At 55.6% G+C, this 22482-nt stretch overlaps 1 protein-coding gene across 1 annotated transcript in view; it reads left to right on the forward strand.

Moving 5' to 3' along the window:
* LOC147103263 (V-type proton ATPase subunit d 1-like) overlaps nucleotides 1-18011 on the forward strand; it is a 40084-nt gene extending 22073 nt beyond the window's left edge. Inside the window, exons 2-8 of the mRNA XM_085963183.1 lie at nucleotides 6933-7129; nucleotides 7707-7885; nucleotides 10379-10458; nucleotides 10635-10712; nucleotides 14045-14221; nucleotides 14996-15073; nucleotides 17669-18011. Of these exons, the coding sequence (XP_085819309.1) occupies nucleotides 6933-7129; nucleotides 7707-7885; nucleotides 10379-10458; nucleotides 10635-10712; nucleotides 14045-14221; nucleotides 14996-15073; nucleotides 17669-17830 (951 nt within the window). The 3' untranslated portion in view covers nucleotides 17831-18011. The remainder of the gene's footprint in view (nucleotides 1-6932; nucleotides 7130-7706; nucleotides 7886-10378; nucleotides 10459-10634; nucleotides 10713-14044; nucleotides 14222-14995; nucleotides 15074-17668) is intronic.
* The last annotated feature ends 4471 nt before the right edge of the window (nucleotides 18012-22482 follow it).

The raw sequence follows: 22482 nt of genomic DNA on the forward strand, positions 1-22482 counted from the left end.
GGTGGGAGTGAGTGAGTGGGTGGTGGGGTGGGGTGGTGGGGGTGGGGTGGAGTGGGGTGGGGGGTGGGGTGGTGGGGGGGTGGGGTGGAGTGGGGTGGGGGGGGTGGGGGGGGTGGGGTGGGTGTGGGGGGTGGAGTGGGGTGGGGTGAGTGGGGGGGTGGGTGGAGTGGGGGGGTGGGGTGGAGTGGGGGGGTGGAGTGGGGGTGGGGTGGAGTGGGGTGGGGGGGGTGGGGTGGAGTGGGGTGGGGTGGAGTGGGGTGGGGGGGTGGGGTGGAGTGGGGTGGGGGGGTGGGGTGGAGTGGGGTGGGGGGGTGGGGTGGAGTGGGGTGGGGGGGTGGAGTGGGGTGGGGTGGAGTGGGGTGGGGGGGGTGGGGTGGAGTGGGGTGGGGTGGGGGGGTGGAGTGGGGTGGGGTGGGGGGGGTGGAGTGGGGTGGGGTGGGGGGTGGAGTGGGTGGGGTGGGGTGGGGGGGTGGAGTGGGGTGGGGTGGGGGGGGTGGAGTGGGGTGGGGTGGGGGGGTGGAGTGGGGTGGGGTGGGGGGGTGGAGTGGGGTGGGGTGGGGGGGTGGAGTGGGGTGGGGTGGGGGGGTGGAGTGGGGTGGGGTGGGGGGGTGGAGTGGGGTGGGGTGGGGGGGTGGAGTGGGGTGGGGTGGGGTGGGGGGTGGAGTGGGGTGGGGTGGGGGGGTGGAGTGGGGTGGGGTGGGGGGGGGGTGGAGTGGGGTGGGGTGGGGGGGTGGAGTGGGGTGGGGTGGGGGGGTGGAGTGGGGTGGGGTGGGGGGGTGGAGTGGGGTGGGGTGGGGGGGGTGGAGTGGGGTGGGGTGGGGGGGTGGGGTGGGGTGGGGGGGTGGGGTGGGGTGGGGGGGTGGAGTGGGGTGGGGGGGTGGGTGGGGTGGGGGGGTGGAGGTGGGGTGGGGGGGTGGGGTGGGGTGGGGGGGTGGGGTGGGGTGGGGGGGTGGGGTGGGGTGGGGGGGGTGGGGTGGGGGTGGGGTGGGTGGGGGGTGGAGTGGGGGGGTGGGGGGTGGGGTGGGGGGGTGGGGTGGGGTGGGGTGGGGGGGTGGGTGGGGGGGTGGGGTGGGGTGGGGGGGTGGGGTGGGGGGGTGGGGTGGGGTGGGGGGGTGGGGTGGGGTGGGGGGGTGGAGTGGGGGGCTGGAGTGGGGGGGTGGGGGGGTGGGGGGGGGGGTGGAGTGGGATGGGGGGGTGGGGTGGGGGGTGGAGTGGGGGGGTGGGGGGTGGAGTGGGGGGGTGGGGGGTGGAGTGGTGTGGAGGGGTGGGGTGGGGTGGAGGGGTGGGGTGGAGTGGGGTGGAGGAGTGGGGTGGGGTGGAGTGGAGGAGTGGGGTGGGGTGGAGTGGGGTGGGGTGGAGTGGGGTGGGGTGGAGTGGGGTGGGGTGGAGTGGGGTGGAGGAGTGGGGTGGAGGAGTGGGGTGGAGGGGTGGGGTGGGGTGGAGGGGTGGGGTGGAGGGGTGGGGTGGGGTGGAGGGGTGGGGTGGGGTGGAGTGGGTGGGGTGGGGTGGAGTGGGTGGGGTGGAGTGGGTGGGGTGGGGTGGGGTGGGTGGAGTGGGGTGGGGGGGTGGAGTGGGGGGGGGATGGGGGGGTGGAGTGGGGGGGGGGATGGGGGGGTGGAGTGTGGGGGGTGGGGGGTGGAGTGGGGGGGTGGGGTGGGGTGGGGTGGAGGGGTGGGGTGGAGTGGAGTGGTGGGGTGGAGTGGGTGGGGTGGAGTGGGTGGGGTGGGTGGGGTGGGGTGGGTGGAGTGGGGTGGGGTGGGGGGGTGGAGTGGGGGGGTGGAGTGGGGTGGGGGGGGTGGAGTGGGGTGGGGTGGGGGGGTGGAGTGGGGGGGTGGAGTGGGGTGGGGGGGGTGGAGTGGGGTGGGGGGGTGGGGTGGGGGGGGGTGGGGGGCTGGAGTGGGGTGGGGGGGTGGGGTGGGGTGGGGTGGGGGGGTGGAGTGGGGTGGGGTGGGGGGGTGGAGTGGGGTGGGGGGGTGGAGTGGGGTGGTGGGGTGGGGGGGTGGAGTGGGGTGGGGGGGTGGAGTGGGGTGGTGGAGTGGAGTGGGGTGGGGGGGGGGGTGGAGTGGAGTGGGGTGGGGTGGGGGGGGGGTGGAGTGGAGTGGGGTGGGGGGGGGTGGAGTGGAGTGGGGGGGGGGTGGAGTGGGGTGGGGGTGGGGGGGGGGGTGGAGTGGAGTGGGGTGGGGGGGGGGGGGTGGAGTGGAGTGGGGTGGGGGGGGGTGGAGTGGAGTGGGGTGGGGGGGTGGAGTGGAGTGGGGTGGGGTGGGGGGGTGGAGTGGAGTGGGGTGGGGGGGTGGAGTGGAGTGGGGTGGGGGGGTGGAGTGGAGTGGGGTGGGGGGAGTGGAGTGGGGTGGGGGGGGTGGAGTGGGGTGGGGGGGGTGGAGTGGGGTGGGGGGGGTGGAGTGGGGTGGGGGGGGGTGGAGTGGAGTGGGGTGGGGGGGTGGATTGGAGGGGGGTGGAGTGGGGTGGGGTGGGGGGGTGGAGTGGGGTGGTGGAGTGGAGTGGGGTGGGGGGTGGAGTGGAGTGGGGTGGGGGGGTGGAGTGGAGTGGAGTGGGGTGGGGGGGTGGAGTGGAGTGGGGTGGGGGGGTGGAGTGGAGTGGGGTGGGGGGGTGGAGTGGAGTGGGGTGGGGGGGTGGAGTGGAGTGGGGTGGGGGAGTGGAGTGGGGTGGGGGAGTGGAGTGGGGTGGGGGGGTGGAGTGGAGTGGGGTGGGGGGGTGGAGTGGAGTGGGGTGGGGGGGTGGAGTGGAGTGGGGTGGGGGGGTGGAGTGGAGTGGGGTGGGGGGGTGGAGTGGAGTGGGGTGGGGGGGTGGAGTGGAGTGGGGTGGGGGGGTGGAGTGGGGTGGGGGGGTGGAGTGGGGTGGGGGGTGGAGTGGTGGGGGGTGGAGTGGAGTGGGGTGGGGGAGTGGGGTGGGGGGGTGGGGGAGTGGGGTGGGGGGGTGGGGTGGAGTGGAGTGGGGTGGAGGAGTGGGGTGGAGGAGTGGGGTGGAGGGGTGGGGTGGGGTGGAGGGGTGGGGTGGGGTGGAGGGGTGGGGTGGGGTGGAGTGGGTGGGGTGGGGTGGAGTGGGTGGGGTGGAGTGGGTGGGGTGGGGTGGGTGGAGTGGGGTGGGGGGGGTGGAGTGGGGGGGGATGGGGGGGTGGAGTGGGGGGGGGATGGGGGGGTGGAGTGTGGGGGGTGGGGGGTGGAGTGGGGGGGTGGGGTGGGGTGGGGTGGAGGGGTGGGGTGGAGTGGAGTGGTGGGGTGGAGTGGGTGGGGTGGAGTGGGTGGGGTGGGTGGGGTGGGGTGGGTGGAGTGGGGTGGGGTGGGGGGGTGGAGTGGGGGGGTGGAGTGGGGTGGGGGGGGTGGAGTGGGGTGGGGGGGTGGGGTGGGGGGGTGGAGTGGAGTGGGGTGGGGGGGTGGAGTGGAGTGGGGTGGGGGGGTGGAGTGGAGTGGGGTGGGGGGGTGGAGTGGAGTGGGGTGGGGGGGTGGAGTGGAGTGGGGTGGGGGGGTGGAGTGGAGTGGGGTGGGGGGGTGGAGTGGGGTGGGGGGGTGGAGTGGGGTGGGGGGTGGAGTGGTGGGGGGTGGAGTGGAGTGGGGTGGGGGAGTGGGGTGGGGGGGTGGGGTGGAGTGGAGTGGGGTGGGGGGGTGGGGGGTGGAGTGGAGTGGGGTGGGGGGGTGGGGGGGTGGAGTGGAGTGGGGTGTGGGGGTGGAGTGGGGTGGGGGGGTGGAGTGGAGTGGGGTGGGGGGGTGGAGTGGAGTGGAGTGGGTGGGGGGGTGGAGTGGGGTGGGGGGGTGGAGTGGAGTGGGGTGGGGGGGTGGAGTGGAGTGGGGTGGGGGGGTGGAGTGGAGTGGGGTGGGGGGTGGAGTGGGGTGGGGGGGTGGAGTGGAGTGGGGTGGGGGGGTGGAGTGGGGTGGGGTGGGGGGGTGGAGTGGAGTGGGGTGGGGGGGTGGAGTGGAGTGGGGTGGGGGGGTGGAGTGGGGTGGGGTGGGGGTGTGGAGTGGAGTGGGGTGGGGGGGGTGGAGTGGGGTGGGGGAGTGGGGTGGGGTGGGGGTGTGGAGTGGAGTGGGGTGGGGGGGGTGGAGTGGAGTGGAGTGGGGTGGGGGGGTGGAGTGGGGTGGAGTGGGGTGGGTGGGGTGGGGGGGGTGGAGTGGGGTGGGTGGGGTGGGGGGGTGGAGTGGGGTGGGGTGGGGGGGTGGAGTGGGGTGGGTGGGGTGGGGGGGGGTGGAGTGGGGTGGGTGGGGGGGTGGAGTGGGGTGGGGTGGGGGGGTGGAGTGGGGTGGGGTGGGTGGAGTGGGGTGGGGTGGTGGGGTGGAGGGGGGTGGGGTGGGGGGTGGAGGGGGGTGGGGTGGGGGGGGTGGAGTGGGGTGGGGTGGCGGGGTGGAGTGGAGTGGGGGAGTGGAGTGGAGTGGGGTGGGGTGGGGTGGAGTGGGGTGGGTGGGGGTGGAGTGGGGTGGGTGGGGGGGAGTGGAGTGGGGTGGGGGGGAGTGGAGTGGAGTGGGAGTGGGCAAACACCCAATTGAGATCCTACATGCAGAATTCTGTAAAAGTATCCTCCGGACTCAAAGGAAAACAGTAAACAATGCATGCAGGGCGGAACTAGGCCAATATCCATTAATAATCACTATCCAAAAAAGAGCCACCAAATTTTGGAATCACCTACAAATGAGCAATCCCCAATGCTATCACTACGACGCCCTGAAATGCCAAGAGCTGACCATAAAGAAGAATACCCTCAGTCAACTAGTCCTGGGACTCAGTGAAGTAACTACTAACAATACTAACAATAACCAGCCCCAGGACAGTGACAGGGTAACACAAAGAATTCGACCCAACACAATCGTCGCTAAGCAAAAGGAAAAATATCTGACATATTGGGCAGAAACAACAAAAACCCAAAGCAAACTCAATTGCTACTTGGCCCTAAACAGACAATACAACATAGCTGATTACCTGACCATGGTAAAGGATAACAAACTGAGAAGAACCTTGACAAGGTACAGACTTAGCGAACATAGCCTAGCGATCGAAAAAGGCAGACACAGGCAGACCAGGCTGCCAAGAGAGGACAGGATATGCTCTCACTGCAGTCAGGGAGTGGTGGAGACAGAGATGCACTTCCTCACAGCTTGTGGAAAATATCAGGGCATCAGGGAGAATTTCTACCAAAAATTCTCACAAATATGCCCTGATTTCAGAAATCTGAATGACAACCAAAAACTCCCATTCCTACTGGGAGAGGAGAGAAGCTGTATAACACTGGCGGCGCACTATGTTACAGCTTGCCATGAACAGAGGGACAACCAGTAAACTAAGAAAAAAATATACATAAACAATGCGAATGTATATTTATACACTCAGGGATATACCTGTTTATACACTGTATGAATAGAACTGCGTTTATGTGCTAAACCATAAATGTATTTTGATGCTTTGGCAACATAAGATGTAACTTATCATGCCAATAAAGCGATTTAAATTGTAAATTGTAAATTGAGTGGGAGAGTGAGTGGGAGTGGGGGGAGAGTGAGTGGGAGTGGGGGGGGAGTGAGTGGGAGTGGGGGGGAGTGAGTGGGAGTGGGGGGGGGGGAGTGAGTGGGAGTGGGGGGGGGGGAGTGAGTGGGAGTGGGGGGGGGGGAGTGAGTGGGAGTGGGGGGGGGGAGTGAGTGGGAGTGGGGGGGGGGAGTGAGTGGGAGTGGGGGGGGGGAGTGAGTGGGAGTGGGGGGGGGGAGTGAGTGGGAGTGGGGGGGGGAGTGAGTGGGAGTGGGGGGGGGGAGTGAGTGGGAGTGGGGGGGGGAGTGGGGGGGAGTGAGTGGGAGTGGGGGGGGAGTGAGTGGGAGTGGGGGGGGAGTGGGGGGGGAGTGAGTGGGAGTGGGGGGGGGGAGTGAGTGGGAGGGGGGGGGAGTGAGTGGGAGGGGGGGGGAGTGAGTGGGAGGGGGGGGGAGTGAGTGGGAGGGGGGGGGGAGTGAGTGGGAGGGGGGGGGGAGTGAGTGGGAGGGGGGGGGGAGTGAGTGGGGGGGGGGGGGGAGTGAGTGGGAGGGGGGGGGAGTGAGTGGGAGGGGGGGGAGTGAGTGGGAGGGGGGGGGGAGTGAGTGGGAGGGGGGGGGGGAGTGAGTGGGAGGGGGGGGGGGAGTGAGTGGGAGGGGGGGGGGGAGTGAGTGGGAGGGGGGGGGGAGTGAGTGGGAGGGGGGGGGGAGTGAGTGGGAGGGGGGGGGAGTGAGTGGGAGGGGGGGAGGAGTGAGTGGGAGGGGGGGAGGAGTGAGTGGGGGGGGGGAGGAGTGAGTGGGAGGGGGGGGAGTGAGTGGGAGGGGGGGGAGTGAGTGGGAGTGGGGGGGGAGTGAGTGGGAGTGGGGGGGGAGTGAGTGGGAGTGAGGGGGAGTGAGTGGGAGTGGGAGTGGGGGGGGGAGTGGGGGGGAGTGAGTGGGAGTGGGGGGGGAGTGGGGGGGAGTGAGTGGGGGGGAGTGAGTGGGAGTGGGGGGGGAGTGGGGGGGAGTGGGGGGGTTGGAGTGGGGGGGGTGGAGTGGAGTGGGGGGGGAGTGGGGGGGTGGAGTGGAGTGGGGTGGAGTGGAGTGGGGGTGGGGGTGGAGTGGAGTGGGGGTGGGGGGGAGTGGGGGTGAGTAGTGGGGTGGGTGGGGAGTAGTGGGGTGGGGGGGAGTGGGGTGTGTGGGGTGGAGGGGGGGGGGAGGGGGGGTAGTGGGGTAGGGGAGTGGGGAGGGGGAGTGGGGTAGTGGAGTGGGGTGGGGTAGTGGAGTGGGGGGTGGTGGGTAGGGTGGGGGAGTGAGGAGGGTGGGTGGGGTAGAGTGGGGTAGGGTGGAGGAGTGAGTCGGGTGTGGGTTTGAATGGGGTGGGGAGAGTGGAGTGGGGTGGAGGAGTGAGTTGGGTGGGGTGGATGGAGTGGAGTGGGGAGGGTGGGGTGTATCGAGCATGGTTTGCTATGGATTTAACCCTTGTCTAACCAGAAAGGCATTTGCTGTCTTTCTGCAGACTTGAAGCTCCATCTCCAGAGCACAGACTATGGCAGCTTTCTGTCCAACGAAACGGGTCCTCTCACCGTCTCTGTGATTGACGATAAACTGAAACAGAAACTGCTATTGGAATTCGTCTATCTGCGGAATCATGCCTTGCAGCCGCTCACCACCTTCCTGGATTACATCACGTTAGTAACTGGGGTTTGCGCTATTTTGCTGTCGCATTAACATTTGGAAGAGGCGGTTAAAGCAGGCCTGAGAAAACCGGTGTTTCATTAGTAACACAGTCACATCGCTCAGTGAGTGAGTGACAGTGAGTGAGTGATGGTGTGTGAGTGACAGTGTGTGAGTGATTGCCAGTCAGTGAGTGGGTTACATTGGGCTATACTGAGCTGCTCAGCCTGTCCTTGGCCGTACTGAGCTGCACTGGGTATTGACTTTCTCTATGTTACAGCTTGCCATGAGCAGAGGGACAACCAGTAAACTAAGACAAGAGTATATATAAACAAGGCGAAAATATATTTATAGACTCAGGGATATACCTGTTTATACACTGTATGAATGGAACCGCGTTTATGTGTTCAACCATAAATGTATTTTGATGCTTTGGCAACATAAGATGTACCTTATCATGCCAATAAAGCGAATTGTATTGTGAACTTTCCGCTAGCTCCAGTTCTAGGCTCAGCTATTCCTCATCGGTGATCGTATTAATTGCTGCGGAGTTTAGTGTAACTCACGCCCATTGGCTGCTTTGTTTTAAAGGTACAGCTACATGATTGACAACGTTATCCTGCTGATTACGGGCACATTGCGCCAGCGTCCGATCTCCGAGCTCCTTCCCAAGTGCCATCCCTTGGGCAGCTTTGAGCAGATGGAGGCCGTTCACATTGCCCAGACACCTGCTGAACTCTACAATGCTATCCTGGTCGACACACCATTGGGTAAGAGACGAACTCACTGCCGGCAGAACCGGGCAGCTGGAATTCAGCACAAACAAAGGCAAATCTCTGATCATTAGTCTGGAACAGCTGCAGTATCATAGGATGCCGGACCAGAGTGTACTGGTCAGTGCAGGGGTCTGAGTGTCCCTGTGTACTGGTCAGTGCAGGGGTCTGAGTGTCTCACTGTGTACTGGTCAGTGCAGGGGTCAGAGTGTCTCACTGTGTACTGGTCAGTGCAGGGGTCAGAGTGTCCCTGTGTACTGGTCAGTGCAGGGGTCAGAGTGTCCCTGTGTACTGGTCAGTGCAGGGGTCTGAGTGTCCCTGTGTACTGGTCAGTGCAGGGGTCTGAGTGTCTCACTGTGTACTGGTCAGTGCAGGGGTCTGAGTGTCTCACTGTGTACTGGTCAGTGCAGGGGTCAGAGTGTCACTGTGTACTGGTCAGTGCAGGGGTCTGAGTGTCCTTGTGTACTGGTCAGTGCGGGGGTCTGAGTGTCCTTGTGTACTGGTCAGTGCTGGGGTCTGAGTGTCTCACTGTGTACTGGTCAGTGCAGGGGTCTGAGTGTCCCTGTGTACTGGTCAGTGCGGGGGTCTGAGTGCCCCTGTGTACTGGTCAGTGCGGGGGTCTGAGTGCCCCTGTGTACTGGTCAGTGCGGGGGTCTGAGTGTCACTGTGTACTGGTCAGTGCGGGGGTCTGAGTGTCACTGTGTACTGGTCAGTGCGGGGGTCTGAGTGTCACTGTGTACTGGTCAGTGCGGGGGTCTGAGTGTCTCACTGTGTACTGGTCAGTGCGGGGGTCTGAGTGTCTCACTGTGTACTGGTCAGTGCGGGGGTCTGAGTGTCTCACTGTGTACTGGTCAGTGCGGGGGTCTGAGTGTCTCACTGTGTACTGGTCAGTGCGGGGGTCTGAGTGTCTCACTGTGTACTGGTCAGTGCGGGGGTCTGAGTGTCTCACTGTGTACTGGTCAGTGCGGGGGTCTGAGTGTCTCACTGTGTACTGGTCAGTGCGGGGGTCTGAGTGTCTCACTGTGTACTGGTCAGTGCGGGGGTCTGAGTGTCTCACTGTGTACTGGTCAGTGCGGGGGTCTGAGTGTCTCACTGTGTACTGGTCAGTGCGGGGGTCTGAGTGTCTCACTGTGTACTGGTCAGTGCGGGGGTCTGAGTGTCTCACTGTGTACTGGTCAGTGCGGGGGTCTGAGTGTCTCACTGTGTACTGGTCAGTGCGGGGGTCTGAGTGTCTCACTGTGTACTGGTCAGTGCGGGGGTCTGAGTGTCTCACTGTGTACTGGTCAGTGCGGGGGTCTGAGTGTCTCACTGTGTACTGGTCAGTGCGGGGGTCTGAGTGTCTCACTGTGTACTGGTCAGTGCGGGGGTCTGAGTGTCTCACTGTGTACTGGTCAGTGCGGGGGTCTGAGTGTCTCACTGTGTACTGGTCAGTGCGGGGGTCTGAGTGTCTCACTGTGTACTGGTCAGTGCGGGGGTCTGAGTGTCTCACTGTGTACTGGTCAGTGCGGGGGTCTGAGTGTCTCACTGTGTACTGGTCAGTGCGGGGGTCTGAGTGTCTCACTGTGTACTGGTCAGTGCGGGGGTCTGAGTGTCTCACTGTGTACTGGTCAGTGCGGGGGTCTGAGTGTCTCACTGTGTACTGGTCAGTGCGGGGGTCTGAGTGTCTCACTGTGTACTGGTCAGTGCGGGGGTCTGAGTGTCTCACTGTGTACTGGTCAGTGCGGGGGTCTGAGTGTCTCACTGTGTACTGGTCAGTGCGGGGGTCTGAGTGTCTCACTGTGTACTGGTCAGTGCGGGGGTCTGAGTGTCTCACTGTGTACTGGTCAGTGCGGGGGTCTGAGTGTCTCACTGTGTACTGGTCAGTGCGGGGGTCTGAGTGTCTCACTGTGTACTGGTCAGTGCGGGGGTCTGAGTGTCTCACTGTGTACTGGTCAGTGCGGGGGTCTGAGTGTCTCACTGTGTACTGGTCAGTGCGGGGGTCTGAGTGTCTCACTGTGTACTGGTCAGTGCGGGGGTCTGAGTGTCTCACTGTGTACTGGTCAGTGCGGGGGTCTGAGTGTCTCACTGTGTACTGGTCAGTGCGGGGGTCTGAGTGTCTCACTGTGTACTGGTCAGTGCGGGGGTCTGAGTGTCTCACTGTGTACTGGTCAGTGCGGGGGTCTGAGTGTCTCACTGTGTACTGGTCAGTGCGGGGGTCTGAGTGTCTCACTGTACTGGTCAGTGCGGGGGTCTGAGTGTCTCACTGTGTACTGGTCAGTGCGGGGGTCTGAGTGTCTCACTGTGTACTGGTCAGTGCAGGGGTCTGAGTGTCTCACTGTGTACTGGTCAGTGCGGGGGTCTGAGTGTCTCACTGTGTCCTGGACAGTGCAGGAGTCCAAGTGTCTCAGACCTGCTCTGTTATAACACACATTTTGTGTTAGATTAGACAGTGTGTCAGGCTGGGTTGGTATGTTTAAATTCAACACTAACTGAGTAATTTCCATTTCCCAGCTTCCTTCTTCCAAGATTGCATCTCGGAGAACGACCTTGATGAAGTCAATATCGAAATATTACGAAACAAACTCTACAAGGTAACCGCAACCAATCCGATTCAATTCCACTCCCACGTATCTGTTATTCTATATATAACCCCATTCCCCACCCCTGGTTGGATTATTTTTATTCGTATATTCGATCTGAGCCGAGCTATAAATTGATAAATGATTTCCTGCTCACGAGCCTCAGGGTCGGCACTTTGCTGTTTCAGGCTTATCTCGAATCGTTTTACGGCTTCTGTAAAGAGCAGGGCGGGCAAACTGAACAAGTGATGTGTCCCATCCTAGAGGTAAGGACTTTAACAACTTCCTACACTGTGATTGCTTGTCTCTGTAAAGTGTAACTCCAGTAGTCTGGCCCTGGGACTCTGGAACAAGCCAGAGAATCATTAAAGCGTCAGGAATGGCTCAAGTTCGAGGCCAGTGACAGGGAGCTCGGGGGTCAGCAGACATGGTGGTATCTGTAGAGGTCTCCACCACAGTCACTTGATTCCGAGGGTCCCAGAGCAAGAAAAAGGCATGCACTAAGTACATAGACAACAAAGGAGAGGATGACAAATAGGAAGATGACGAGGTTACAAAATAAGTCCAAAAAAAACAATTAGGAAGGCAAAAAGGAACTACAAAATTAAATTATCGAGGAATATAAAAAGAAATAGTAAAGCATTCTACAGACAGATAAATAACAAAAGAAAAACCAGGATAGGGTTCGGGCCACTGTGCGATGCACAAGCTAAACTCCGAGGTAATGACAGTGAAATGGCAGAAAGATTGAATGGTTACATTGCTTCAGTATTTACCAGGGAGACTAACGGTGGGCATGACATTAGAAGAAGAGATCAAAAAGGATATAAAGACATTTTATATATAAAGGGGGAGATATCTGATAAACTAATCAAACTTAGAGAAGATAAAACTCCTGGTCCAGATAGATTGTATCCACGCATATTAAAAGAAGTTAGGGAAGAAATAACAGAGGCACTATTACATATATATAAAAAATCATTAGAAAGGGAATAGTTGCAGAGGATTGGGGACCACTAATGTGATCCCTATATTTAAATAGGGAGATAGAACTATAGACCAGTTAGCTTAACATCGGTGATAGGAAAGTTAATGGAACCTTTACCCAAAGATGTAATAGAAGAACATCTAGAAACCAAAAATATAATAAAGACTAGTCAGCACGGATTTCAAAAGGGAAGGTCATACATGAAGGCATATGCGTTCCAGCAGTAGCAGCTGGTGAGCGGCCTGCACGGGACCTCCCGATTGGTGTGCGGTGGGGGGAACTTTGGCTGGGACCACTGTTGTTCATAATTTACATTAATAATTTGGAATTGGAGATACAATTTCAAAATTTGCAGATAACAACAGATTGGGAGGTGTAGTTAATGCTAAGGAAGAATGCGACAATATACAGGCAAACATTAATAAGCTTGCAGAATGGGCGTGTAATTGGCAAATGAATTTCAATAAAGATCATGTCTGACCAATTTGATTGAATTTTTCGAGGGGGTGACTAGGTGTGTGGATGAGGGTAGTGCAGTGGATGTTGTTTACATGGATTTCAGTAAGGCTTTTGATAAAGTCCCGCATAGGAGACTGGTCAGGAAGGTAAGGGCCCATGGGATCCAGGGTGCCTTGGCACATTGGATCCAAAACTGGCTTAGTGGCAGAAGGCAGAGGGTGATGGTCGAAGGTTGTTTTTGTGACTGGAAGCCTGTGTCCAGTAGGGTACCGCAGGGATCGGTGCTGGGTCCCTTGCTGTTTGTGGTCTACATTAATGATTTGGATGTGAATGTAAAAGGTATGATCAGTAAGTTCGCAGATGACACGAAAATTGGTGGGGTGGTAAATAGCGAGGCGGGAAGCCTCAGGCTACAGGACAATATAGATGGGTTGGTCAGATGGGCGGAACAGTGGCAAATGGAATTTAACCCTGAAAAGTGTGAGGTGATGCATTTTGGACGGACTAACAAGGCAAGGGAATACACAATGAATGGTAAGACCCTAGGAAAGACAGAGGATCAGAGGGACCTTGGTGTGCATGTACATAGATCCCTGAAGACAGCAGAACAGGTGGATAAGGTGGTTAAAAAGTCATATGGGATACTTGCCTTCATTAGCCGAGGCATAGAATATAAGAGCAGGGAGGTTATGATGGAACTGTACAAAACGCTGGTTAGGCCACAGCTGGAGTACTGTGTGCAGTTCTGGTCGCCACACTATAGGGAGGATGTGATTGCTTTGGAGAGGGTGCAGAGGAGATTTACCAGGATGTTACCTGGGCTGGAATGCTTCAGCTATGAAGAAAGACTGGACAGGCTGGGGTTGTTTTCCTTGGAGCAGAGAAGGCTGAGGGGGGACCTGATTGAGGTGTACAAAATTATGAGGGGCATAGATAGGGTAGATAGAAAGTAACTTTTCCCTTTAGTAGAGGGGTCAATAACAAGGGGGCATAGATTCAAGGTAAGGGGCAGGAGGTTTAGAGGGGATTTGAGGAAAAACTTTTTCACCCAGAGGGTGGTTGGAATCTGGAACTCACTGCCTGAAAGGGTGGTAGAGGCAGGAACCCTCACAACATTCAAGAAGCATTTGGATGAGCACTTGAAATGCCATAGCATACAAGGCTACGGACCAAATGCTGGAAAATGGGATTAGATTAGACAGGGCTTGATGGCCAGCGTGGACGCGATGGGCCGAAGGGCCTCTTTCTGTGCTGTATAACTCGATGACTCTATGATACATGTGAGGTGGTACATTTTGGTAGGAAGATTAAGGAGGCCACATACTGCTTGGATAATAAAAGTTTGAATGGGGTAGAGGAACAGCAGGATCTGGGGTTACAGATACACAAATCACTAAAATTAGTGATTCAGGTTAATAAGGCCATTAAAAAGCAAACCAAGCACTGGTGTTCATTTCTAGAGGGATAGAATTGAAAAGTATCAAACCTTGGTTAGACCACACTTGGAGACCTTGCACAGTACTCCATGTTATAAAAAGGATGTCGAGGCATTGGAGAAGGTGCAAAAAAGATTCACAAGGATGATACTAGAACTGAGAGGATATATTTATCAGGAAAGGCTGAACTGGCTGGGGCTCTTTTCTCTAGAAAAGTGAAGACTGAGGGTTGACCTAATAGATGCCCTTAAGATTATGAAAAGGATTGACAGGGTAGACGTAGAGAAAATGTTTCCACTTGTAGGGAAGTCCAAAACTAGAGACCATAAATAAAAGATAGTCACTAATAAATCCAATAGGGAATTCAGGAGAAACTTCTTTACCCAGAGAGTGGTGAGAATGTGGAACTCGCTGCCACAGGGAGTGGTTGAGGTAAATGGCATAGATGCATTTAAGAGGAAGCTAGTACATGAGGGAGAAAGGTCATAGAAGGTTATGTTGATGGGGGGAAATGAAGTAGGGTGGGAGGAGGCTCGTGTGGAGCATAAACACCAGCATGGACCAGTTGGACCGAATGGCCTGTTTCTGTTCTGTGCATTCTATGTGACTTGATGTGACTCTCAGATTCTTGGGGTCTCTCTATGAGCATGGTCTCACTCTGGGGATCTCTCTCACTCTGGGGATCTCTCTCACTCTTCGGTGTTTCCCTGTCTAGTTTGAAGCTGACCGACGTGCATTTATCATCACCCTGAACTCCTTTGGCACTGAGCTGAGCAGAGAGGATCGGTCTGCACTGTACCCGTGCTGCGGCAGACTGCACCCAGATGGTCTGACTCTCTTGTCCAACGCTGAGGATTTTGAGCACGTGCGTGCAGTCGCTGAATATTATGCGGTATGTTCTCTCCCTGATACCCGAGCTCCTGTTGTTACTGGGATCAATGCTTGGTCAATGTGCTCCGCCTGTTCTCAGCCAGTCGAACTTTCTGATTCTGCCCCTGGCCCTTGACCAGTGTCAGGGTGAAAGAGAAGGTCTGAGCCCAGTCAGGGGCCCAGGGCTTCCTGGTCCATCTGGGCAGCTGAGAGTGTCACTATCTGGGCGGCTGAGAGCGTCTGTGTCTGGGCGGCTGAGAGCGCCTGTGTCTGGGGGGGCTGAGAATGACTGGACAGCTGAGAGCGTTCCTCTTTGGCCTTGATTGTAACCCCTTCTGACAGGCAGGAAAGGGTCGAGCAAGGGGTTAGAATTTTAAAAATCGAGATTCTGCCTCCAGCCCGGCCCGTTCCCGGCCGCTGTAATATTCCTGGCGGTGGTTCGGGCCCTGGCGAGGCTCCCACTAACACAAGGCCGGTGATCCCACGCTGTCTGATGCCCAGCAGCAACAACATGGCAGGAGGGAAGTGTCTGACTGACCAGAGGAGGCCCAGGTAAGTTTTAAAACTTTACCTCTCTTTGACTCCTTGTGGACCAGGAGGAGCAGGAGTGCTCCCCCTTCCCCCCACACCCCAGGCCCTGCAAGGAATCCTTGGGCCTCCCCCCTGATCTTTGGTGCCTCCCCAGCCCTGATATGTGTGTCTCTCACCACTGTTGTGGGTGGGGTTCTGACCCCATGTGCCCCATTAACTCAGGATAGTATCTATTTCTGACCTGCCTCTTGCTCTGTTCCATCAGGAATATAAATTCTTGTTTGAAGGTGCAGAGAAGAATCCAGATGAGAAGACGCTGGAGGACAAGTTCTTTGAATATGAGGTAAAGATGCCGATTGGGCTCCTCATCCACTTTTATCCCCTTATCCTTTACCCCATACTTTCTGAAAAGCTGAAAACAGAGGAGGTCCAAAGAGACTTGGGGGTCCAGTTACATATACCATTAAAATGTCATGAACAGGTACAGAAAATAATCAAAAAGGCTAATGGAATGCTTGCCTTTATATCTAGAGAACAAGGGGGTAGAATTTTTTTTGATGAAGTAACAGAGGATTGATGAAGGGAATGCAATGGATGTTGTCTACATGGATTTTCGGAAGGCATTTGACAAAGTACCACATAGAAGGCTGGTTAACAAAATTGAGGCTCATGGAATAGGTGGGTCAGTGGCAGCTTGGATAAGGAATTGGCTTAAGGACAGAAAACGGAGTTGTGGTAAATGGCTGTTTTTCAGACTGGAGGATGGTAGACAGTGGTGTTCCCCAAGGGTCAGTGCTGGGGCCACTTTTTTTTAATATATATAAATGACCTTGATACTGGAATACAGAGTAGAATTTCTAAATTTGCAGATGACACCAAACTTGGGGGTGTGGCAAACAGTGAGGATGATACCAATCGACTGCAACAAGACATAGAAAGGCTAGCAGAATGGACAGACAAGTGGCAGATGGAATGTAATACAGAGAAGTGTGAGGTGATGCATTTTGGCAGAAGGAACAGGGAGAGGCAATATACACTTAATGGCACAGTTTTAAAGAGTGTGCAGGGACAGAGGGACCTGGGAGTTAATGTGCATAGGTTCCTGAAGGTGGCAGGACATATTGAGAGAGTGGTTAGCAAAGCTTATGGGATCTTGGGCTTCATAAATAGAGGTATTGAGTACAAAAGTAGAGAAGTTAGCTGAACCTTTATAAAGCACTAGTTAGGCCACAACTGGAGTATTGCATCCAGTTCTGGTCACCACACTTTAGGAAGGATGTGAAGGCCCTTGAGAGGGTGCAGAGGAGATTTACCAGAATGGTTCTGGGGATGGGGGATCTTAGCTACAAGGACAGGTTGTAGTAGCTGGATTTGGTTTCATTAGAGCAAAGGAGGTTGAGGGGTGATTTGATAGAGGTGTACAAGATTATGACGGGTTTGGATAGGTTAGGGGGGAAAGGCTGCTCCCACTAGTTGATGGTACAAGGACTAGGGGACACAGATTTAAGGTTTTGGGCAAGAAATACAGTGGGGATGTGAGGGAAAACTTTTTTACGCAGCAAGTGGTGATGACCTGGAATTCGCTGCCGACGGAAGTGGTGGAAGCGGAGACAGTCAATGTTTTCAAGGGGAGACTGGATAGGCACTTGAGGGAAATAAACTTGCAGGGATACAGGGATAGAGCGGGCGAATGGGACTGACTGGATTGCTCTACACAGAGAGCCAGCACGGACTCGATGGGCCGAATGGCCTCCTTCTGTGCTGTTATGACTCTGACTGTTATGCTGCAGCTATACAAAACCCTGGTTAGACCACACCTGGAGCACTGTGAGCAGTTCTGGGCACCACACCTTAGGAAGGATATTCTGGCCTTGCAGGGAGTGCAGCATAGGTTTCCCAGAATGATACCCAGACTCCAAGGGTTAAATTAAGAGAAGCGATTACACAAATTAAGGTTGTATTTCCTAGAATTTAGATGGTTAAGGGGTGATTTGATCGAAGTTTTCAAGATATTAAGGGGAACTGATAGGGTAGATAGAGAGAATCTATTTCCACTGTTTGGGGAGTCTAGGACTAGGGGACATAGTCTAAAGATTAGTTCCAGGCCTTTCATGAGTACACACAAAGGGTGGTAGAAGTTTGGAACTCTCTTCTGCAAACGGCAGTTGATGTTAGATCAATTGTTAAAATTAAATCTGAGATTGATAGATTTTTGTTAACCAAAGGTATTGAGGAATATGGGGCAAAGGTGGGTATATGGGGTTAGGTCACAGATCAGCCATGAGGGGCTAAATGGCCTATTCCCATTCCTATATACTCCCCTCACCCTTCACTCCCCTTCAGCCCTTCACCTACCTCCGCCCCTCACCCCCTTCAGCCCCTTCACCCCTGTGTGTCGGGCTTTGTGTATTTTGAACCTGCTGAGTTTGAGCTGAGGCCGTGTTTCTGAATTCGGTTATTTTAAATACATTGGTCGGGAGCTGGGTCAGACTCGGCCTGGTGATCAGGACTCGATCCAGAGCAAAGGGCAGAAGTTGTGAGCTGCCGCAAGCCGTAAATGCCTGAAGCAGCCCAAATGATGGCGTTTTTTTTTTGGCTTGGTGCTTTCTGTCAGAAACAGAAGGGAAATATCCTGCACTGCAGTCTGGGTGGAAACAGCTGGGAGGGACACTCCCACATCAGTGACACAACATTGAAATGTTTCCGGCCCATATTGGGCAGGACCAAGGAAACATGCACCACGGCCAAAGGTTGCGAAGACATTGATGGGGCTCAGTCCTAATGGTCCAGGAAAAGGACATGGGGCTTCCAGCAAAGGAAAGTGGCCCCAAAATAACTGGCTCACCCACCCAGGTCCACGTGTACTCACCAGAGCTCCTGCTGACTGCGGGCCAGCCCTCCTTTATCCAACTGTAACTCTCGCTCTCTCCCTCCCCAGGTGAAGCTCAACATGCTGGCGTTTGATAACCAGTTTCACTTCGGGGTCTTTCATGCTTACATGAAGCTGAAGGAGCAGGAGTGTCGGAACATCGTGTGGATCGCAGAGTGTATCGCCCAGAGGCATCGCACTCGCATCGACAACTACATCCCGATATTCTAACAGCAACAGTCACAAATCATGAGCCAGTGCCCCAGTGACCGGCCCCCCCAGTGACCAGCCGCCCCACTGATCGGCCCCCACAGTGACCGCCCCCCCCCCCCCCACTGACCGCACCCCCCACTGACCGGCCCCCCCCACCCAGTGACCAGTGCCTCAGTAACTGCCCCCCCAGTGACCGGCCCCCCCCCCCCCCCCCCCAGTGACCGGCCCCCCCCCCCCCCCAGTGACCGCCCCCCCCCTCCCAGTGACCGCCCCCCCCCCCCCCCCCAGTGACGGCCCCCCCCAGTGACGGCCCCCCCCCAGTGACCACCCCCCCCCGTGACCAGTGCCCCAGTGACCACGCCCCTCCCAGTGACCCGCCCCTCCCCCCCACTGACCGCCCCCCCCCCTGACCGGCCCCCCCAGTGACCAGTGCCCCAGTGACCACCCACCCCCAGTGACCCCCACCCCCAGTGACCGGCCCGCCCAGTGACTGCCCCCCCCAGTGACTCGCCGCCCCGAGTGACCAGTGTCCCAGTGATTGGCCCCCCCGAGTGACCAGTGTCCCAGTGACTGGCCCTCCCAGTGACTAGTGCCCCAGTGACCGCCCCCCCCAGTGGCCAGTGCCCCAGTGACCACCCCCCCCCCCCCCAGTGCCCCAGTGACCGCCCCCCCAGTGACCAGTGCCCCTTTGACCGCCCCCCCCCACCCCCCCAGTGACCAGTGCCCCAGTAACCAGTGACCAAATTCCGTGAACTGGCCCAAGCAACTGATCCTGAGTAACCAGTCTCGACTAACCTGTGCTTTGTTCATCATTTAACATGCCCTCAGTAATCAGCCTTTAGTCATTTGCTGGACTCATTAATCAGTCCTGAGGAGTAGTAGACTAATCATTATCTCAACCCCTGGGCAGGAGATGCTCTGATCCCAGTAATACTTCCCTCAATGCTATCTGTCTGATTCAGTGTGTTCTGTTATATTTCCTAGTTTCATGGTGATTTGGTGTTTAAGGCAAGCAGTATGGAGTGGATACACTCGAAAATCCAATCAGAAATGAAAATTATTCCTTGTGCACAAAATAGTCAATTAAAAAAAATTCATACCTTCAGTAAGAGACTTTTTGAATTTTGTGCAATATAACACGTAATGGGACTGTCACACTGCCCAGTCACACTGTGTAATGGGATTGTCACACTGCCCAGTCACACTGTGTAATGGGATTGTCACACTGCCCAGTCACACTGTGTATTGGGATTTTCACACTGCATGAGTTACACTGTGTAATGGGATTGTCACACTGCCCAGTCACACTGTGTAATGGGATTGTCACACTGCCCAGTCACACTGTGTATTGGGATTTTCACACTGCATGAGTTACACTGTGTAATGGGACTGTCACACTGCCCAGTCACACTGTGTAGCGGGATTGTCACACTGCCCGTCACACTGTGTATTGGGATTATTACACAGTCTATTGGGATTTTCACACTGCCCAGTCACACTGTGGCCTGGTGGTTCTGTTACTGGACTAGTAATCGAGGGAAAGTGTGGTCAAATCCCACTAGGGCAGTTTAAGAAATTTAATCCAGCTTTAAAAAGCTGGGGGGAAAAGCTGCCATCAGCAAAAGTGACCATGATGCTGTCGGCTTATCGTAAAACCCCAACTGGTTCACTAATGTACTTTAAGGAAGGAAACCTGCCATCCTTACCCAGTCTGGCCTATATGTGACTCCAGACCCACACCAAGATGGTTCATTTTTAACTGCCTTCTTAAGTGGGCTAGCAAATCCCTCAGTTGTATCAAATTGTTCTGCAGTGTTGCATGAATAAGGCTCACCACCACCTTCTCAGGGCAGTTAGGGATGGGCAATAAATGTGGCCTTGCAGCGACGCTCACATCCAGAGAATGATTATTTTAAAAACAGTAACAATATTAGCAACAATAACAATTTCAACAACAAACAAAAATAGTAACAGTAAAAACAACAGTGACAATAACAACAGCAACAATAGCAAGAATAGCAACAACAAGAATAGTAACAGCATCAACGGTAACAACAATATAAGAACACTGGGTTTTGGTATCCTGACAAATATATGCTGAGGTACCAGACCAATCCTTAATTCCCTTCTTTGATCTTCTGACTAAGGAACCATATGGGGCTTTACCTCTGTGTGGGTCTAAGGATGAATCATGTTTGATTAGGTTTGCCGATCCAAGTCCCACTAGAGCAGTTTAAGACATTTAATTCAGCTTTAACTAATTCAGGTTGAAGTGGGATTGTCACACTGCTTCAGTCACACCAGGTGTAATAGGTTCAGCACACTGTGTCAACGCAGTAAAATGGGTTTTTGATACTGTGCCAGTCACACAGTGTGTAATGGTTTTGTCACACTGTGTCAGTCACATGCTGGGTGAATGGTGTCTGACGGAATTGTAAAACTGTGTAATGGGTTCTTCTGTGATTAGGAATGGGTCCCTTTTGCTGGTACGAATTGGTCCTGCTGTGGCTTTGAGCTTAATCCCTATTATTGGTCATGGACTCTGCCTCCCCCACACCACACAGTGGTGTAAGGAATTTACAGAACAACCTGCACTTAAATTTCAGGATTTTAGTGTTTGGGTAGTTGGGAAACAGACTGATCTCTCACCCCTGGAGCCGGGGTTCAAATCCAGCTCTGACAGCTGCAAGGGGTCTACATTATGTTAGTTGGTTATTGTGGTGAGGGAGTGAAGGAAATTGTAACATTGACTCTGGGGCACCTTCCGAGAGTGAAGTTAAAGTGTGCTTTTGGAGCACGATAAAGGGAGCCTCATTGTACACCGGGGGAGGAGGGGGGGGGTGGTAAATTGGGCCGGGTAGCGCCTGTTTTTAGGGGCTGAAAATGGGGCCTGAGATGATCCGACGGGAAGTGCACAGGGCATCTTCTTGGTAACCGACTGCCGGCAGCATGCAGAGCAGCGACACGATTAACCCGTGCCCATTCAGTGCACTGCTGGCAGGACGTTAAATTTATGCTGCCTGCTGTTTTCCATGATTGTTGCATGCAGCCAGCGCTCCCCGCACTGTTCAATGGCTGCACACATCTGCAGGTGCCCAATATCACGATGGCTAGCACTACTTAAAGGTAGCCTGCACCTCTTAAAGGGGAGGTGCATTGTGGTGCAAGAAGTGGTGGGTGTCCTTTGTGAACTGAATCTGTGCTGAAGAATGGCTGAATATGCGAGAGAGCCAAGTATAGGAAACATCTGAAAATGCATACAATTCTACCAAGAGCCAGAAGAAATAATCCAGCAACTAACCTATAAGTACTTCATGATCCCTTTAAATAGCACTGGTGGGGGGTCCTTCAAGTCGTTTAATGTCGTGTTCAGCTGTGCGAAGTTAAGACAGGGCGTCGCTCACTGATTCGCGTCATCCACGCCCGTTCTTGGGCTTATCCAATTTAACCCCCCCCGAGTGTCCTATACCTGGCCTGGGAGAGAGTGATTCTGACAGGAGTGCCCCAACCAGAGGAGTGTGGTATTCCCCAGCACTACAAGAAGAACTCCCATTTATATCGTGCCTTTCATAACCTCAGGACGCCCTAAAGCACGTTACAGCCAATGAAGTACTTTTTGAAGTGTCATCACTGTTGTAATGTGGGAAACGCTGCAGCCAATTGGCATACAGCAAGCTCCCACAAACAGCAATCTGATAACGATCAGATAATCTGTTTTTAGTGATGTTGGCTGAGGAATAAATATTGGTCAGGACATCCGGGTGAGCTCTCCTGCTCTTCTTCCAATAGTGTCGTGGAATCTTTTACATCCACCTAAGAGGGCAGACAGGGCCTCGGTTTAACGCCTCATTCAAAAGACGGCACCTCTGACAGTGCAGCACTCAACAGCAACAACAACAACTTGTATTTATATAGCGCCTTTAACAGTAAAACATCCCAAGGCGATGCACAGGAGTATTTTAAGACAAAAAAATTTGATACCAATCCACATAAGGAGAAATTAGGGCAGGTGACCAAAGGCTTGGTCAAAGAGGTAGGTTTTAAGGAATGTCTTAAAGGAGGAAAGAGAGGCGGAGAGGTTTAGGGAGGGAATTCCAGAGCTTATGGCCTAGGCAACAGAAGGCACGGCCAACAATGGTTGAGCGATTATAATCAGGGATGCTCAAGAGGGCAGAATTAGAGGAGCGCAGATATCTCGGAGGGGTGTGGGGCTGAAGGAGATTATAGAGATAGGGAGGGGCGAGGCCATAGAGCGATTTGAATTCCTTCAATTCTGCATTGGAGTGTTAGCCTGGATTTTGTGCTCAAGTCTCTGAAGTGGGACTTAAACCCACAACCTTCTGACTCAGGTGGGAGTGCTACCACTGAGCCACGACTGACATCCATAACCTTGATAATTATAATACATTTACTAAACTATAGGGTTTCATGAAATGACGTATCATTGTCACATGTCTTCTCTTCCCTGAGACTCCCAGGACAGTACAACAATGATAACTTGCATTTATATAATGCCTTTAACATAGTAAACTGTCCCAAGGTGCTTCACAGGAGCGTTATCAAACAAAATCTGACATTGAGCCACATAAGGAGCTGGAAAACAGTGACAGGATCGGACAAAGTCAACATGGATTTACAAAAGGTAAACCGTGCTTGACTAATCTACTAGA

The sequence above is a fragment of the Somniosus microcephalus genome, chromosome 20, assembly GCF_052327205.1.
Source record: "Somniosus microcephalus isolate GS21.2 chromosome 20, FLI_Smic_1.0, whole genome shotgun sequence".
Classification (NCBI taxonomy): domain Eukaryota; kingdom Metazoa; phylum Chordata; class Chondrichthyes; order Squaliformes; family Somniosidae; genus Somniosus; species Somniosus microcephalus.